At 39.1% G+C, this 15,945-nt stretch overlaps 1 protein-coding gene across 4 annotated transcripts in view; it reads left to right on the forward strand.

The window, feature by feature from the left end:
- Window positions 1-15,945, forward strand: part of anln (anillin, actin binding protein) — a 101,611-nt gene that overhangs the window by 21,824 nt on the left and 63,842 nt on the right. For all 4 annotated transcript variants that reach the window (XM_077590711.1, XM_077590712.1, XM_077590713.1 and 1 more), the window contains 3 exons: window positions 4,651-4,744; window positions 6,586-6,896; window positions 10,507-10,652. In XM_077590711.1, the coding sequence (XP_077446837.1) occupies window positions 4,651-4,744; window positions 6,586-6,896; window positions 10,507-10,652 (551 nt within the window). The remainder of the gene's footprint in view (window positions 1-4,650; window positions 4,745-6,585; window positions 6,897-10,506; window positions 10,653-15,945) is intronic.

The following is a 15,945-nucleotide window of genomic DNA, read 5'->3' on the forward strand; positions in this document are numbered from 1 at the left end:
GCAACAATGCACTCGTAAACGAACAAACAAATTTAAATTAACTTGGATAACTATATACAGACACTCAACGTTTAATGTAACTTCAAACTAAACTAATTTCTAAATTTGTTGTAATCTTTTTTACCTTACGTAGTTCTACGGGTTGACGCCACCTGGCCGCTCCGCCGAAGTCTTCAAAACGAGCGCATCAAGAGTTGTTTGTTTTTGTCTACCATTCAAAATATATTTCGATAATGTCGCATACAAATGTCATCACAATAGGATAACGCACGACCACTTGCCAACGAGAAATAGTCTTTAAAGAACGATCGCAGGAGATTCTTTCCTTAGAAAGAATAACAGGAAATACAATAGTTGACCTTACCCACGTATTGATTGTGGGTAATGAAGTTTTATTCTGAGAAAATTTGCCATTGCCTGTCGGCGTTGTGTGCACGAGTATACTTCATTACCCAGAAAGCCCTCTTTTTGCCCGCGCGTTGTGCGTTTCCTGGTCCTATGAGAAACTCGTCTGAATTAATCGTTCCGTGCTCGTAGATATTGTTATACACGAAAGATATGCAAAAAAAAATGCCATGGCCACCTGGCTTGGTCGCATCACGAAATTTTGACCGCATCACGGGCGAATTATTCGATCGAAATTTCCCCCGTAAGACGAGCATTTTGTATGACGAGCGGTCGTATGACGAGGTACCACTGTATATGTATATATGTATATATGTATATATGTATGTATGTATGTATGTATATACGTATATGTATGTATATACGTATATATATGTATGTATATATATATGTGTGTATGTGTGTGTTTAAATGTGTGTATATAAATGTGTATATATATATATATGTGTGTGTGTATGTGTGTATATATGTGTATATAAATATGTATATATATGTGTATATAAATATGTATATATGTGTGTATATCAATATATATGTGTATGTGTGTGTATATGTATGTATATATATATGTATATATGTCGGAATGGACCATGTTCTACGCCTCAATTGCTAAGGTAAGTGAGCAGAGCTTCAGTCACAAGGTGGTCAGGATCTCGTGTGGCAGCAATCCAAGAATCTGCTGGTGGAGGCCGGCGGTAAGGGATGCTGTCAGGTTAAGATAGAGTCTTGTTTCCCAGCGGGGCTACGGAAGTTTGGTTCTTTTATGACTTTATTATGGGTGAACAGAAAAAAGTGATCAAATCTGCTGGGTCAAAATATACATACAGCAGTGCTAACATTTGGTAACATGTCCCTTGGCCATTTTCACTTCAATTAGGCGCTTTTGGTAGCCATCCACATGCTTCTGGCAAACTTCTGGTTGAATCTTTGACCACTCCTCTTGACAGAATTGGTGCAGTTCAGTTAAATTTGACATGGACTTGTTTCTTCAGCATTGTCCATGCATCCCAGGCCATTCAAAAACCTTAATTCTAGGCTGATTTAGTCATTCCATTACCACTTTTGATGTGTGTTTGGGGTCATTGTCCTGTTGGAACACCCAACTGCGCCCAAGACCCAATCTTCGGCAGTGTTCCCTCTAAGATGCGCGCGTGCGCAATTGCGCACTACTCTCGTCTTCTCTGCGCAGCAGCAATCATATGGCGCGCAGTAAAAAAAAAAAAATCTTTTTTTTTTTTTTTTAATTTTTTTTTTATACCCCTTTCCCCATGATGGCGCCGTTTAAGCGGCAGCCAGTGGCAGTAGCTCTGTCCACTTATGTTTTTCGTGTTTTACAGCATGTTTTACATGAAAAATTAGAGGGAACATTGACATGCACCTGCTTGTGGCAGGTGTGATACTGGTGTGCCCATAGCGAGCAATGATGATGTCGTGACCGGATGATTCGCCTAAAGACGTTTCGCCGACGGACGTTTGACAGACGGGCAGGTCGCCGAATGAACGTTCGGCGGAACGTCCATTCGGCGACCTGTCGGCGAATCATCCGAGTACCGATGATGTCGCTCACACTGGTACTCGGTGCGCTCAGGGAGGTTGACTTTCTGCTCAGACCAACGAAAAATTAGAGGGAACATTGATCTTCGGGCTGATGACTTTAGGTTATCTTGAAATATTTGAAGGTAATCATCCTCCTTCATTATCCCATTTACTCTCTGTAAAGCACCAGTTCCTTTGGAAGCAAAACAGCCCCACAGCATAATACTACCACCACCGTGCTTGACGGTAAGCATGGTGTACTTGGGGTTAAAGGCCTCACCTTTTCTCCTCCAAACATATTGCTGGGCATTGTGGCCATACAGCTCATTTTTTGTTTCGTCTGACCACAGAACTTTCCTCCAGAAGGTCTTATCTTTGTCCATGTAATCAGCAGCAAACTTCAGTGGAGCCTTCAGGTGCGCTTTTGGAGCAAGGGCTTCCTTCTTGCACGGCAGCCTCTCAGTCCATAGAAATGCAAAACACGCTTGACTGTGGAAACTGAAACATGTGTTCCAGCAGCTTCTAATTCTTGGCACATCTGCTTTTTGGTGATTCTCGGTTGAATCTTCACCCTCCTGACCAATTTTCTCTCAGCAGCAGGTGATAGCTTGCGTTTTCTTCCTGATTGTGGCAGTTCCAATCACTATCAGAGAAAAATCTGAGTTGTAGAAATAACTGGAAACTCAAGAGAGCCATGACATTGTGTTCTTCACAAGTGTATGTAAACTTTTGACCACAACTGTATGTATGTGTGTGTATATATATATATATATATATATATATATTTATATCGACATATGTATGTGTATGTATATATTCATATGTATGTGTGTATGTATATATTTATATGTACCGTATTTTCACGACTATAAGGCACATAAAAGTCTAAAATTTTCACCAAAATAGACACGGCGCCGTATAATCCAGTGCGCTTTATATATGGACCAATACTAAAATTGTTATCACGATAAAATAAAATAAATCAGTCGATAGGACAACTACGCCAAGCAGCCCCAGACTCTACTATTTCCCGTAGATAAAGTACTGCGCAGTGACTGCTGGGATATAGAGTTCTTCAATACACTCAGTATGACGGCGAGCACACTAATTTGGTGCTCGCCGTCATTTCGGCTGTATTTACAAAAGAAATCCTGCCGCTAGATGTTGGCTTCAACGGAGCATTCAAAGGTAGACTGCGAACTATATATATATATATATATATATATATATATATATATATATAGTTCGCAGTCTACCTTATATATATATATATATATATATATATACATATTATATTATATTATATATAATAACTCGGAGCTTGTCGTCATTCCCGGAGGCTTAAGAACTACAACCGCTGGACCCGGCGTTTTGGAAGACTCATTTGGGCAATTGTTTAATTCGGACACAGAAAATGAGGACTTTGATGGATTTGTGGGTGATGATGACGTAAGTTGTAAAATGTCTAAATAAATTACAACCGAACTCCGTTTTGCTTCTGTTGCCTTTTTAAAAACGTGTTTTTAGTGTGTGGGTGTAGCGTGCAAGAACTATATTTCCCAGATGTCACTGCGCACCGGAACCCGGAAATAGGCTACTTCCGGTAGCCAGCGCTATTGCGTTTCGATGTTCATCCATTTATAATATGTATGCCTCTAAAAAAACGGTGCGTGCTTTGTGTGTTTAAAATACAGAAATAGCACTCGTTACTGACACTGCGGCTAAAAATACGATGCGCCGAATAGTACACATGTATGTGTGAATGTATATATTTATATGTACATATGTATATATGTGTAGGTATATATTTATATGTACATATGTATATGTGTGTATATATATATTTATATGTACATATGTATGTGTATGTATATATATATGTACAGTAGTACCTCGAGATACGAGCTTAATACGAGCTCGTATGTCGATATTCTCGTAACTCAAACCAACGATTCCCATAGAAATGAACTAAAAACTTTTTGCGCTCGTAACGTAACATAAACAAATTTAAATTAACTTGGATTACGATGCTGACACACTGAAAAATAAGTTTAATCTAACCCAGGGGTTGGCAAACCGGTCCTCGAGGGCCGCTGTGGGTGCAGTTTTTTGTTGCAACCAATCCAGCAAAGGCGCTTTAATCAGAGATTTTGGCTCGTAACATTACATAAACTAATTTAAATGAACTTGGATTACGATACACACACAAAAAAAATAGTTTAATCTAACCTTACACTAAATTTAATTCTAATTTTGTTTTTGCTTTTGTCTTCCGAAAATGATGCACACAAATGTCGTCACAATAGGATAACTGATGACCACTTGAGTAGTATACTACTCTCGTATTAGCTAGCAAGCTCCGCTATTCTGCACTCACTACCCGAAAAAAAAACACTGAGAAAAATGCAACCCTCCACGCAGTGCTTGTAGAGACATTACACGAGGGAGTTGCGACGGGAAAGACAGTGCCCATGTTGTTCTCAAAAGCAGCCTCTCTCGTTGGCCACACCTTGCTGTATGCTCGTATATCAACATTTGTCTCTTATCTCAAGGTAAATATTCGCTCGAAATTTTACTTGTTTCTCAAATTGCTCGTATGTTTGGGCACTTGTATGTTGAAGTATTACTGTATATGTAAATGTGTATGTGCATGTGTGTAGTATTGTAATTATAAATGTATTTAGTGCCTTTATTTTCTTTTTTTTAAAGGAATCACTTGCCAACACCGTGGATGAGCCAAAAGTTGAATTGAAATCACAAACCTTTAAAGTTGTGAAATTCCCGGCAAAGAGCAGTACCTCAGGTATTCACGTTTCAAATTGTTATCGTTAACAAAGTTCATGTTTTTTTTAATTACCTTATTGGCCCGAATATAAGACGACCCCCTCTTTTTAAAGACTCCAGTTTGAAAAGACTTTTTGTACACCAAATTCAATTTTTATACAAAAAATAATGACTGTACATTTTAAACAAATGATTATAGAGAAAAAGCATGTTATTTTGCCTCATTCAAATCATGCAAAAACTGTCTATCACATCTTAATATCTGAACATTTAATATGTAATTTAAAGTGCCGTCACATTTGTAAATTAATGGCTTCTGTTTTTTTTAATTTAAATTAACCAATCTACTGTTATAAAACAACAAATTTGCAATAACTGCTTCAACTTGGGTTCTTCACCTAGGATGACATGATCTACACTCATTTCTAATCTTATACTTGCACTACAACTCCACAGGCTGCTAACTACTTTAGTCACTTTTTGTCCCCGAATACTTATTTGTGTGACCACTTATTCATGTTGACTACTGATTCATGTTTACTAGTACCTATGTTGACTACTTATTTATTACTGATCTATTGATTATTTATTATTGATCTATTGATTATTTATATTAATGATAAAGCTTTTGATAAATCTAATTTTTTTTTCCACGACAACGCACTCGTAAACGGAACAAACTAATTTAAATTAACTTGGATTAATATATACAGACACTCAAACATACGTTTAATGTAACTTTACACAAAACTGAATTCTAATTTTGTTGTAATCTTTTGTTACCTTCGTTTTCCGGGTTGGCGGTTTGCCACGCCTCCACCCTCACGTTCGCTATCGATGGACTGTTTGCTGTTGTATTGCCTTCAAAATATTCCCAAAATGATGCACACAAATGTCCTCACAATAGGATAACGCACGACCACTTGCCAACGAGAAATAGTCTTTAAAGAACGATCGCGGGAGCTTCTTTCCTTAGAAAGAATAACAGGAAATACAACAGTTGAGCTTACCCACGTATTGATTGTGGGTAATGAAGTTTTATTCTGAGAAAGGTTGCCATTGCCTATGGGTGTTGTGTGCACGAGTATACTTCATTACCTAGAAAGCCCTCTTTTTGCCCGCGCATGCACGTTGTGCGTTTCCTGGTCGTACGAGAAACTCGTCTGAATTAATCGTTCCGTGCTCGTAATTATTGTTATACACGAAAGATATGCAAAAAAGACCTGGCTTGGTCGCATCACGAAATTTTGATCGCATGACGGGCGCATTATTCGATCGAAATTTCCGCCGTAAGACGAGAATTTTGTATGACGAGCGGTCGTATGACGAGGTACCACTGTATATAAAAATAACTCAACAATGCATTCATAGTTTCTTTGTTTCCTTGTTTTTGCTTAGTCATGGCCCAGTTCCAGAGCTGTCAAATACTATACTACAACTCTTCACTAGTTTACTGCGCCAGTTTTTTTAAAAAACCAAACTACTAAATACGCATTTTTGTATCAAAACATGATTAAAAAATCAAGTAAAGCCTCTTTTATTTTGTTAACATTTTACATGGGAAAAAATGTAAATGTTTAATTTTCGTTTTTGGTTCTCTATTGTAACTTACCATAACAATTATTTTCAATTTGCAAAGATTTTTTCTATATTTTTTTGGCAAAAATTAACTATTGAAATTATTTCAAAGGTATTAGAAAATTAGATAATATTGAACTTTACATTTGGACCTGTCGCTGGTAAAATGCCACAATCTTAAATGTGATTTTTGACGTTTGGCACCTCGGCAGTCAACATAGATATATTTCATTTAATATTTTTCAACTGATTTATGATTTAATGTTTACATTGTTTTTACAGGTTGTGGGTTACGAGTCTCACCATCAACTTCCACATCTAAACAACTGAAAGATATTGCTGAGACAAATAAGGAAGAATTTGCTGATATCACAAAAGATGAAGACAACTTTGAAAACAAAAAGATCGGATTAAATATTAACCACTCCCCAAGTTCTGCAGTCATCACTGATTTGTTTGAGGGAGTTCTTGAGGAGTGTGGAGACCAGGATCATGAAGAGGAGCAAGATGCTTTGGATATCTCTTCCATGTCCCTTCTTACACCAATGGCAGAAACTATGGTTACTGGTGTGAAATGTCCAGAGATGATGATGGTATTTGTTTTCTGCTAATTAGTGTAAAATATATTATACTTGAGTAGGGTTCTTGTTAACTGGCAGATTTTCCCAGAGCACAACTGAGCTTTTGTTTCATTCTAATATCTTTGAGTAAAAGGTTCCAACTATTGACATACCGTATTTACTCTCAAATAAGCCGCTATTGTCAGAATCGAGGTTACGGCGGTGGCGTGGCACGGTGGCGTGGCACGGTGGCGTGGCACGGTGGCGTGGCACGGTGGCGTGACAACAAAATGGCGCCCATGCGTGCGCCCTGACGTCACAACGCAAGCGAATGCCGATACGGTTATTTATTTCAGAAGAGAAAAAAGATAAACAGATAAAACGCTAAACACAATTTATTTTGATGTCTATGAATGAAATTCATGAAAAAAACGTATCTTGCATAAAACGCAAACATTCCCTTCACTGCTCGCTCGGGGCATGGCCATCTTAGTGAGGTCGGGGCGCAGCCATTTTAGCAAGTTCGGGGCGCTGCCGTCTACATTTTTTTTGCCAGACGCGAGTAGCCTTGATTTTGAAATAAAACAAAATTGATTTTGTTTTCGTTTTATTTCTTGTTTGAAAGTGACAACTATTGGAGTAATATGAACCATTGAAATAATTGAGATATTTTGACAGAAGCAATATGGCTGCCACAACATCTTGGATTAGATTGGATAACTTTATTCATCCCGTATTCGGGAAATTTCATTGTCACAGTAGCAAGAGGTGAGAATGCAGATACAGGAAAGGCATTTTAGACATAAATAGATAGGTAATCAGTAAGTTAATAAATAAATAAATAAATACATGAATAAATATATAAATAAATAAGTGTGTTGCTGAATAAATATATATATATATATATATATATATATATATATATATATATATATATATATATATATATATAAACATATACAATTGTGGTCAAAAATTTACATACACTTGTGAAGAACATAATGTCATGGCTCTCTTGAGTTTCCAGTTATTTCTACAAACTCTGATTTTTCTCTGATAGAGTGATAGGAACAGATACTTCTTTGTCACAAAACACATTCATGAAGTTTGGTTCTTTTATGACTTTATATGGATTAACAGAAAAAGTGATCAAATCTGCTGGGTCAAAAATATACATACAGCAACACAAATTAGAAATTTTGGTGACTTAGAAAGTTGTGTCAGTGAAATGAGCTTGATAGCATGGCCTCTTAACTTCTTGTGAGTGATTGAGTGACTACAGCTGATGACTTCTCTGAGGCCATTTAAATAGGGCTCATTGGATGCAAACGTTCACAACCGCTACAATGGGAAAGTCAAAGGAGCTCAGCATGGATCTGAAAAAGTGAATCCTTAACTTGAACAAGTCAGGAAAGTCACTTGGAGCCATTTCAAAGCAGCTGCAGGTCCCAAGAGCAACAGTGCAAACAATTGTTTGTAAGTATAAAGTGCATGGCACTCTTTTGTCACTGCCACGATCAGGAAAAAAATGCAAGCTATCACCTGCTGCTGAGAGAAAATTGGTCAGGAGGGTGAAGATTCAACCGAGAATCACCAAAATGCAGATCTGACAAGAATTAAAAGCTGCTGGAACACAGGTTTCAGTGTCCACAGTCAAGCGTGTTTTGCATCTCCATGGACTGAGAGGCTGCAGTGCAAGAAGGAAGCCCTTGCTCCAAAACCACCACCTTAAGGCTCGACTGAAGTTTGCTGCTGATCACATGGACAAAGATAAGAACTTCTGGAGGAAAGTTCTGTGGTCAGACGAAACAAAAATCGAGCTGTTTGGCCACAATGCCCAGCAATATGTTTGGAGGAGAAAAGGTGAGGCCTTTAACCCCAAGTACACCATGCCTACCGTCAAGCACGGTGGTGGTAGTATTATGCTGTGGGGCTGTTTTGCTGCCAATGGAACTAACTGGTGCCTTACAGAGAGTAAATTGGATAATGAAGAAGGAGGATTACCTTCAAATATTTCAAGATAACCTAAAGTCATCAGCCCGAAGATTGGGTCTTGGGCGCAGTTGGGTGTTCCAACAGGACAATGACCCCAAACACACATCAAAAGTGGTAATGGAATGGCTAAATCAGGCTAGATTTAAGGTTTTCGAATGGCCTTCCCAAAGTCCAGACTTAAACCCCATTGAGAATTGGTGGACAATGCTGAAGAAACAAGTCCATGTCAGAAAGCCATCAAATTTAACTGAACTGCACCAATTTTGTCAAGAGGAGTGGTCAAAGATTCAACCAGAAGCTTGCCAGAAGCTTGTGTATGGCTACCAAAAGTGCCTAATTCTAGTGAAAATGACCAAGGGACATGTTACCAAATATTAGCGCTGCTGTATGTATATTTTTGACCCAGCAGATTTGATCACTTTTTTCTGTTCACCCATAATAAAGTCATAAAAGAACCAAACTTCCGTAGCCCCGCTGGGAAACAAGACTCTATCTTAACCTGACAGCATCCCTTACCGCCGGCCTCCACCAGCAGATTCTTGGATTGCTGCCACACGAGATCCTGACCACCTTGTGACTGAAGCTCTGCTCACTTACCTTAGCAATTGAGGCGTAGAACATGGTCCATTCCGACCCAAATGTTCCTCGTCAACTCACTTCTCCGTACATGAGAGAAGCTTTGACGGATGTGTGGAGTTAAAACTCCTTCTTACAGGGAATTGGCAAGCGTTCCCAGTAGACCATCACAAACGTTTGGGTATGCCAAGCCAGACTGGCATCTCTCCCCACTATCACCAGGTGGTGATCAGTAGACAGCTCTGCCTCTCTCTTAACTTGAGTGTCCAAGACATGCGGCCGCACGTCTGATGACAAGACTACACATTCAATCAGCAAACTTTGGCCTAGGGTGTCCAGGTGCCAAGTGCATATTAGGACACCGATATGTTCGAACATGGTGGTCATTATTGACAATCCAGCATTCTTATAAGGATTCCAAAAAGGGTGGATACTCTTAGCTGCTGTTTGGTGCGCAAGCACAAACCACCGTCACCATGATAAAGTGATAACTCATCTGGGGTGGATATTAATCTCCTCTCATTTCATTTTCTGAACCGCTTTATCCTCACTAGGGTCGTGGGGGGTGCTGTAGCCTATCTCCGCTGACTTCCGGCCAGAGATGGGGGTTGTCCTGAATTGGTGGCCAGCCAGAGTGTCCAATCAGCCTACCACGCATGTCTTTGGAATGTGGGAGGAAACCGGAGTACCTGGAGAAAACCCACTCAGGCCCGGGGAGAACATGCAAACTCCACACAGGTGGACAGACCTGGATTTGAACCCAGGTCTCCCACTGTGATGCCGAAGCACTTACCACTTGCTGCCCCACCGGGCCGCCCTTGGATATTTTATTTTCATGTAAATGTAAAGTATGTATAGGCACCGTGATCTTGTTGACAACAGCACTTTTCCAGATACCCATTTGCAAAACACTGTCTTCCACTTGAGGCCCCGCGCCCTCTGAGTATAGATACGGATACAGGCCATTTAGATGAAAAAATACGGGTGCAAATAGTACTTAAAGTGGTGTTTTCGCTCAACCCTAGTAACCATCACGCTGCACAAAAAACATTCCCCTCTTTTTTTCCCCCAGACATCAACCCCAGCAAGTTCATTCTTGGAGAAGAATGATACTCCAGACAAAGTGAGCCAACCTTCTACATTCCAGAGAGCCAATATAAGGACTCCTCCACCTGACAATATTGATGTCCCAGAGGAGAATCATAAATTACTCTATAGGTATGTACAGAGGGTCTCTAATGCCATTTACTGAATGGTTCATATTGAAGTATTGCTCTTTGGTAGACAATGTCAGTGAATTACAGCCGGAGAGAGGGAAAAAGAAAGATGTTGATCCTTTACATATCTAAAACTTAGACTAAGTACAAATGACTATGAATTTTCTTTCTTTCGGTACAAAGCGTTTTCCAAATTTTGATAGTTTTTACTTGTCTTTCAAAGCCGACAGAATGCAGCCTCAATCTAGTGGGTGTGGTGCAGTTAGCATTAGCTAGCAATAGTTAAAGCCAAAATAGCATTGGTATTTCCTCCCGTGAGATGGTCTAAAGCCCTGATAAATGCAGAGCATTGCATCAGGAATTACATCTGGTTTTTATTTTAAAAAAATGCAAAGCAAAGCAAAGCAAGGCAAAATATGCAAATCACTTTAAACATGATATGCATACCAGATTGTTCATGGTCTAGGTTTACAAAGACCACCAGCAGCATTTTTAGCCCATGGATTACCGTATTTTCTTTTTTTTAAGGCGCACCGCACCGCATTATACGGGTCTACAGTAGAGGCTGGGGTTACATTATACATCCACTAGATGGTGGTGTGCTAAATTGAATGTCAACAAGATGGGTCAGCCAAACTATTAATAGATTAAAAATCAGCTTTCTGACAACTCTGTTCACTCCCAAAATGAATAAACAACTGTTTTATTATTTTCTCCGAGGTAAAGTATTAGTATTTTCGGGACATGGTTCATCTTTTATTAACAGCAAGGTATAACATGTAAATACAACATTTAAATCACATTGTTGAGGGGAACTTTTCCTCCATTCAGTAAACACGTAAAAAACATTCTGATGCTGCTACGGTGCATTAAACGTTAGAGCCTTCACAATATAATAACACTTGTAATAGTGCAAAGCAATAACAATAACATTAATTACTCAAATAATAACTCCATGTTGTTCACACAGGTGAACCGTGCGTGCGCTCACGTACACAATGAGGCACTATAACATTCAGCTGTTGACGTCCATATTCACAATATGACCAACCTTGTTCAACTGCAAACACAAAAGAAACTCGTAAAGCTCACTTTATCAGCTCATTTCTCATCGATGAATCCCTCGAATTCTTCGTCTTCAGTGTCGGTATTGAACAGCTAGGCGAATGCGGCATCCAACACGCCAGCCTTCGTCTCATCAAAGTCGTCATTAATTGAGTCCGTGTCGCTTTGTTGTCTGGCTGCTGAGTGACAATTCCTGCCTTCCTGAAAGCTCGAACCACAGTTAAAACTGATATAACAGCCCAGGCATTACGATCCACTGGCAGATAGTGGCGTATGTTGTCCGGCGCTGTCTTCTACGGGGGAAATGGACTATGCGGCTGCTTGCCGTAGTTGCGAGACCTGTTTTGGCTCAATATTGATCCATATATAATACAGTGGTACCTCGACATACGAGTGCTCCGACATGCGAGCAATTTGAGATACGAGTAAAATTTTGAGCAAATATTTATCTTGAGATACGAGACAAATTTTGATATACGAGCAGACTGGGGACGCGAGAGGCTGCTCATAAGAACATCATGGGCACTGTCTCTCTCCCCGCAACTCCCTCGTGTAATGTCTCTCTCGTCGCAACGAGCACTGGGCGGAGCGTTGCATTTTTTTCATTGTTTTTTTTTTTTTCCGTTAGTCAGCGTGAATGGCATATATACTACTTCTCGTTGGCCAAGTGGTTGTACGTTATCCTATTGTGAGGACATTTGTGCATCATTTTCGGAATGTTTTGAAGGGAAGACAAAAGCAAACAACACTCGATAGGTTGTATCTGAAAATCAGGGTGGAGGAAAATAGAGCCAACCCGGGAGAAGAAAGGTATCAAAATTTAAAACAAAATTAGCATTAAGTTTAGTGTAATGTTAGATTAAACTTATTTTTTAGTGTCTGCATCATAATCCAAGGTCATTTAAATTTGTTTATGTTATGTTACGAGCCCGTTGCCGTGCAAAAAGTCTCCCCCCTCTCCCTCTTCCCCTCTCTCTCCCCTCCGCGAAATCTGTCTAATTTTAGCATACTATTAAACAAATTTCAATACTATTAAACCACTGGTTATTTGTTACTTTGTTAATAGATGGTGAATTAGAACAAATAAAAATGTTTTTGCAATCCAATACCCTGTTTTGGGTGTTTTTTCAGAGGGTTGGAACTAATTAAATTGTTTTTAGTTTATTTCTATGGGAAACGTTCATTTGAGTTGAGAGAAAATTGACATATGAGCTCAGTCCCGGAACGCATTAAGCTCGTATCTCGAGGTACCACTGGATATAGTTCGCAGTTTAGCTTTGAATGCTCTGTTGACGCAAATCAAGCGGCTGGAGTTCTTTTGTCAATCCACCCGGAATGACGGCGAGCACCAGATTAGAGTGCTCGAATTTTAGATCAACAAATCCATGGTTAGCAAATGGAGGAAGCAGGAGAACGAGCTTCGCCAAGTCCAGAAGAAGAATCTGAGTTGATTTGCGCATGCCCATCTCGCAGCAGCGGTGAAAAACCAAGTCACGAAAATGAACTTTGAGCTTGCCGTCATTCCCGTAGGCTTAACTAAAGCGCCGGGCTAGTTATGCCACTATTTGCGAATGGATTGTGGCCGCTTGGACGAACGTGTCTGCTTGCACTGTTGTTCGAGCTTTTGCCAAAGCCGACACCGCTTTACGAAGAGTAGGAGGCAGCGCCGAGCTAGTTATGCCACTATTTTCAAATGGATTGTGGCCGCTTTGACTAACGTGTCTGCTTGCACTGTTGTTCGAGCTTTTGCCAAAGCCGGCATCATTTCTGTCAAGCCACAGGGCAATGACAGTGACTCTGACAACGAAGAGAGGGAACCCGGCGTTTTTGATGAATCATTTGGACAATTGTTCAATTCGGACACAGAAAATGAGGACTTTGATGGATTTGTGGGTGATGATTGATCAAAAAATGTGAGTACATTGTAAAATGGCTAAATAAAGTAGAACTCAACTCAGTTTGGCTTCCGTTGCCTTTTTAAAAACGTGTTTTTAGCGTGTGTCCGTATGTTTAAGCTGGTGTATCTGTTGCCATGCCTGGCTGCGCCTTTAAATGTGGTGCGTCTTGTGTTTGTCAAATACAGAAATAGCACTCGTTACTGACACTGCGCCTTTAAATGCGGTGCGCCATATAGTCGTGAAAATACGGTATATATATCCCAGCATGCACCGCGCACGGGGGAAAATGGAGTCGCCGGCTGCTTACCGTAGTTGCGAGACCTGTTGCAGATCAATATTGGTCCATATATAAGGCGGACCGAATTATAAGGTGCACAGTCAGCTTTTGGAACAATACAAGGCTTTTAGGTGTGCCTTATAGTGTGGAAAATACAGTACATGTTATCTCAGTATTTGGCCAAATAGTTTAGAAACGCCACATTTTGCATATTCATACACTTAAATATGCAACCTAGATAAGACCTGTTTTTCCTCATTTGTAAGGCACAATCCTCAGTGTACACTGTTAGTAAATCTGGTTATATATTTGATTGTACAGTAATACCTTGATGCGTTCCGGGACCGAGCTGGTATGTCGATTTTTGTATCTCAAATCAACTTTTCTCACAGAAATTAATTAAATACAAATTAATTTGTTCCCAACTTATAAAAAAACACCAAAAACAGGGTATTACAATGGAAAAAAAGATTTGCATTGCTTCTATTTCACCATCTACTAACAGAGTAATCAATAACTATCTAGTGGTTATTATGTTCAATACTAAAATGAGACATCATTAGAGACAGAGAGAGAGAGCATGCGCTCGTAACATAACATAAACATAAATTTAACTTAAATGAACTTAGGTTACGATACAGACACACTTCTAAATACGTTTTTATCTTACCTAACATTAAACTTAATTCAATTTTTATTTTAGTTTTTTTTAACTTCTTCCGGCTTGGCTCTTTTTGCCTCGCTTCCACCTTCACTTTTAGCCGGAGTTTTTAAAAGGAACCTATCTAGGGTTGTTTGCTTATGTCTCCCCTTCAAAATATTACGATAATGACGCACACAACCTTCTAAATTCTCCTCTCGTATTGGCGAGCCATCTCCGTCACGCATACACCATTTATGTTTTTCAGTTATTTTGTGCTCAATATTGATTGTCATCACACGCCTTTTCTTCGCACTGCCCTTCATTGCACCTGCTTGCTTTGGACCCGTTGCTTTTACCTTAATTCTGCACTGACTAACGCAAAAACACTACAGAAAAAATTCAACGCTCTGCCGGTTGCTCGTAGATATCTACACGAGGAAGATGCGACAAGAAAGTGTGTGTGTGTATATGTGTGTATATATATATATATATATATATATATATATATATATAGATATATATATATATATGTAGAGATATCTATCTATCTATATATATATATATATATATATATATAGATAGATAGATAGATAGATAGATAGATAGATAGATAGATAGATAGATAGATAGATAGATATCTCTACATATATATATATATCTATATATATATATATATATATATATATATATATATATATATATATATATATATATATATATATATATATATATATACAGACGCTCCCCTACTTACGAACATTCAACTTACGAACAACGGTACATACGAACATGTCTGCAAATTGCGTTTAAGTCCAAAAATGTTCGCAAGTCCAATTTTGTATTTCGCGTCTTTTTCGGAGTAGTACTTCTTTCCGCCGCTAATACCGACGCCTGGCGCTGTGAGAGCTCAGCTCACCCAGCATCTACCTTCTTCGTTGCAATGCGGAAGTGCGTGAATGTATCTCCAGTGTGCAAAGAACCTTTTTCATTTGTATCATTAAATATCTCATGCATCCAATATTGAATATGGTTGGTAAAAAGCTAAAGGCTTCTATTGAGGGAGTTGCAAGGAAGAGGCAAGCCATTTCATTTGAAATGAGTGGCAATAATAACGAAGCTTGATGCGCGTCAGAAAGTGGTGAGCGTTGCACATTCAGTACCATTTATAAACAGAAAGATCGAGCAGCAGGACCCAAATATTGAACGTTGCACAAAGTTTGCAAATCAATTGAATGATGCCATACAGTGCTACTGCATCATTTATGATGAAAAAAAGAAGAAAACTGTGCAATCGTCATTAGGTCGCTTCTTTTGGCCAGTTTCTAATACATAAATCTATCTCTCTCTCTACAGTACTGTACATATTCTCTCCATTTTATTAAATGTTTTTTTTTTCAGTACAAACCAATGC

The sequence above is a fragment of the Stigmatopora argus genome, chromosome 21 (assembly GCF_051989625.1).
Source record: "Stigmatopora argus isolate UIUO_Sarg chromosome 21, RoL_Sarg_1.0, whole genome shotgun sequence".
In the NCBI taxonomy this organism is placed as follows: domain Eukaryota; kingdom Metazoa; phylum Chordata; class Actinopteri; order Syngnathiformes; family Syngnathidae; genus Stigmatopora; species Stigmatopora argus.